The following is a 4,114-nucleotide window of genomic DNA, read 5'->3' on the forward strand; positions in this document are numbered from 1 at the left end:
CCCTCTGGAACGAGCTGCCCCCAGAGATCCGGGTGATTCCGGATCTCCCCTCCTTCCGCCGCGCCCTCAAGACTTGGTTATTTCAGCGGGCAGGACTGGCCTAGGGGTATTTTAATTGGTTTTAACAAAATTTTAGTAGAAGCGGCCTATTCAAATATTTATTTTTAATCATTTTTAAATTTTGTATGGTATTGTATTACTGTTTTTAAACTGGCTGTAAGACGCCCTGAGTCCTCCGGGAGAAGGGCGGGGTATAAATTTAATAAAATGAAAAAAAATGAAAATGAAATGAATTAATTATTAGTGACATGTGCTTGTTCTGGCTCTTCCCAAAATAACAAAGCATCTAAAATCAATCAATTAGGGTCAGTTTTCTAAATGAACCAAAGGCATAAAGTGCCATAATCACTCTAGCAAGGAATGCAATGGAGCCTTTTCATCATTTAATTAGTAGGAGATATATTGATCGTGGTTCAGAAATCAGGGGGAGAAATTATCAGCCTCTTAGAGAGTCTGTGCTCAAGATTTAGCAACCTTCTTTAGCATCTTCACTCCCAGTTGTAAGCAAGCTCATTTAGGACACAACGGAGTTTTCCCTGCCACGGTGAATATTAAAGCAGCCTAGCATAATTGAGAAACTGATATGATCATCAAATCAGCTCCTGCATGATTCTGCTAGAGTTAGATGATGCTGGGGGCAGGGGTGTGCATGGGAGTTTAGCTAGACATAACAATACTGGACCTAGTGTGTGAACCAAGGTTATTGAAAGAAAAGAGGATAAAAGAATTGGCGGGCTGGAGAACTGGAGGGAAAGCCTGCATTTCAAACTAATTGGAGAATGTGATTTATGACTGTTAACTGGAGGAGGGAATTGTGCTTTGATACTATGTGCTCAGGGGAGGGGAATCCAGTTTTTGGCTTCGACTGTATTCGTGCTGACGCTATGCTTCTCAAGTGAAGATTCTTTAAGGCAAACAATGCCTCGAAGTTCTTTGAAGAGTTTCATCTGTCGGAACCATGACACTGAGACTTTATGGGTACCTGAAAAAAGGTCAACCGTGTCACCAAGTCGGTCACGTAACTCCCCAGGGGTTTGAGTGATGGGTAGGATTTGGCTGCCCACATGGCTGGCACTTTGCCCACGATCATGCTGTTGAAAACATCCTCCAGTTCCGAAGACATCAACACCAGGCCTTTGATGGCTTTGCCTAGGCTGATCAGACTGCTCCGGACGACCTCCGTAAGCCTGACAGAAACAAAATATCCCCAAATGAGACCACCACTCCGTATCTTAAAGTAGGTTGGGAATAGGGAAAGAAGAAAGCCGGAACTAGTTGAGGTTCTTGTTATTTTGCCTGCTCGCTCGCCTGGAAAGGCAAAGAAGTTGTAATGAAAAGGCAGGGAAAGGAGGAAAGGAGCGTAGGTCTTCAGCTTGATGAGGTGTGGAGCTTGAAGACGTACGGGCTTCAGTTCCCAGAATTCCCCAGACCACAATTACACATGCATATATGCTGGTCATCTGAAAAGTCTTAAGACCACCTCCTGACACCCTCCAGCTTATGAAGGTACACAGTCCAAAATTTTACCTGTTAAACCTGATCAGCTCCTGCCTGAGAACCGTGTTCATGGATTCCTCATACAGCACTGGGTACAATTTCATCACGTGTTCGAGATCAAAATCATTGGGTAGCTTGGAGAGAACATCTTGAGCCAATTCTTCAACTGTTTCCTAAAACGAGGAAACGGAATCATGGAGAAGTGAAATCGCTGCAAAATAGCGAAGGCTTTGACCGTTTTCATTTCTATTTTACGTATCTTCGCATCGGTTATTTTTCAGAGTTTTGTGGCAAAAGTTTACGTCAATTTTTGGAGCATTAATTAACCCTCTAGATTGCTTTTCTGGGGAGACCTCCAGGTGGGAACCTTCCACTCCTGCCTCTATTTTTCTCTACATATTCATTCGGACTGCCTGTCCTGGAAAGTTAAGGCCAGAGCTAATTTACAGCTGTGTCTGTTTTACAATATTCGTACCTGGGGTGATTTCCCTCCTCCTCCAGCCTCTCGAGGGAGGGTCAACAAGACCCCGTTGAAAAGCAGGTTGGTCTCCTGGTTATCCTTCGTAATGTCGGCATTCTCGTGAAGGCCAAATATTTCAGGATGGGTTGAAATGGGCAGCGTTCTCAAATAATCGATGTAAGACTACGACAAAACAAGGCAGATCCAAAGCTGAGCATTCGGACATCCGTATATTTTGTCAAGGGCATTAAGAGCAGGTTTGGTAGATTGTCAGAAGATATTTTTATATAATAGATGGCACACACACACCCTGCCACATATTAAAAACATTTCAGAAGCTATAGAATGCAACTACCAAGATCTGTAAATGGGCATCATCCACCACCCGGAGGTTTCCACGCGAGGACAAATCACGCACTACAAAGTTTGGTTGGGAGAATGTGAATGAACAATTAAGACGAGGGGGACCTGAACTCATTGGTAGCCTCACGTTACAATGAACAAGGACACACATTCAATTTTGCAGCTACTAAGATTGTTGGCCAAGCAGGGACAAAAACAGCCAGAGAAAAGATTGAAGCCTGAGATATGAGCTCTTGTCAAACAATAGGAGTATTGATTTACCGTCTGCCTATCGGGTGTTTAACAGCTGAGGGCCAGGCAGCATAAGGAATCAACAATGAGTGAATAGCTAGCCATCAACACCCTAATTAACAACATAAAGATACTCACAACCAGGAACCATATAAATACAATGCGTAGAACAACTCAGTGCACATATTCTGAGAGAGAAAAGTTTCCTGATGAGCTCAAAAGTGACTTTGGGTCCTGGTGACCGACTTGGATTGGATCCTGCAGTACTTTTTTAAAATCACGGTCCCTAATTGATGTAGGTGATGATCTTCATACCATTCAACCTCATCTTTTTCTTACCTGGTATGTCCCGAAGGGTGGTATATAATATTCCCCTCCTGGAGAAAGTTTATAGCATTCCTGCGTTTCAATTTCTTGGCAATAGACGATGGAGAGAAGCGACAGGAGGAGACGTCTGTCCTTGTCATCTGTCACTCTTCCTCCATAATTACATTCCCCTGGAAACAGAAAAGTTACATCAGAAGAGCAAAAGATGAGAAGATTTACACCTACGGGACACACACGGTTGTCCTCTGGAAGGCACCGGGAATGGAAGAATACAAAATAGGCGGGAGGTCTCTCTTGACATGCATTTCTACAGCTGGTGTCATGTCCTTGACTTACAACATAACTGGGACCAGAATTCCCACTGATAAGCAAGGTGGCTGAGAGTGGTGGTTAAGCGAATCACGCAGTCCTTAAGCGAAGCCAGCTTCCCTCACTGACATTGCTTGTCAGAAGCTGGCTGGGGAAGTTGCAAAATGGTGATCACATGACCCCAGGACTCATTGCAAGTTCAAACCACCACTAAACAAATGGTTGTTAAGTCCAGGACTACCTGTACATCATAAACCACAATTTGTTTTACTCGTTATGGGTTAAACGAACATTAGTAGCCTGGCATTTAACAATGCTAAACCATGGGCTTTTTTTTACTAACCTGGGTAAGAATCTACCCCAGCAGATCTGGACAAGACACTAACTTGCAAACGGTTTAAAATGACTGGGGTACCTATTTTATTTTTCACCGCTGAACTAGGGAGAGAAAAAGCTATTCTCATCCCTGTAATTTTAAACCATAGTTTTGCATTACGTGAAAGTCCTGATGGTTTGGACAGGGCTCACCCACTGGGCTCAACTTCATGTGAATTAATATGATTTCGATTTGGCCCAGTAGCAAGTACCTGCCATTGTTTTTAATCAACCTTAGCCGATGGCTTAACATTCATGCGAATGCATCCATTGCAGCTTGTTTAATAAACCACGGGCACAACAGATCGGGTCTTAACCGTCATGTGCAAACCAAGTCACAGGGTAGGCCCTGTACCTGTAAGATAAGTTAGAGCTTCGAATGGAGTTTCTTCATATTCGTTCAGAAACATCTGAATTTGCCTCAAGCTGATTCTAAGATCAGATTCGTTGAATTCATACGGAATATTCCAACCTGTCCAGTTCAGGAGAAGA

General features: G+C 43.3%; 1 protein-coding gene across 1 annotated transcript in view; it reads right to left on the reverse strand.

Moving 5' to 3' along the window:
• LOC107295292 (dynein heavy chain 3, axonemal) overlaps positions 1-1,824 on the reverse strand; it is a 3,368-nt gene extending 1,544 nt beyond the window's left edge. The window contains exons 1-3 of the mRNA XM_015824600.1: positions 1,813-1,824; positions 1,588-1,730; positions 1,043-1,247 (exon numbers count right to left, since the gene is read on the reverse strand). Of these exons, the coding sequence (XP_015680086.1) occupies positions 1,043-1,247; positions 1,588-1,730; positions 1,813-1,824 (360 nt within the window). The remainder of the gene's footprint in view (positions 1-1,042; positions 1,248-1,587; positions 1,731-1,812) is intronic.
• Between the last annotated feature and the right edge of the window lie 2,290 nt (positions 1,825-4,114).

The sequence above is a fragment of the Protobothrops mucrosquamatus genome, unplaced genomic scaffold (genome assembly GCF_001527695.2).
Source record: "Protobothrops mucrosquamatus isolate PMUCROS unplaced genomic scaffold, P.Mucros_1.0 scaffold2288, whole genome shotgun sequence".
NCBI lineage: Eukaryota > Metazoa > Chordata > Lepidosauria > Squamata > Viperidae > Protobothrops > Protobothrops mucrosquamatus.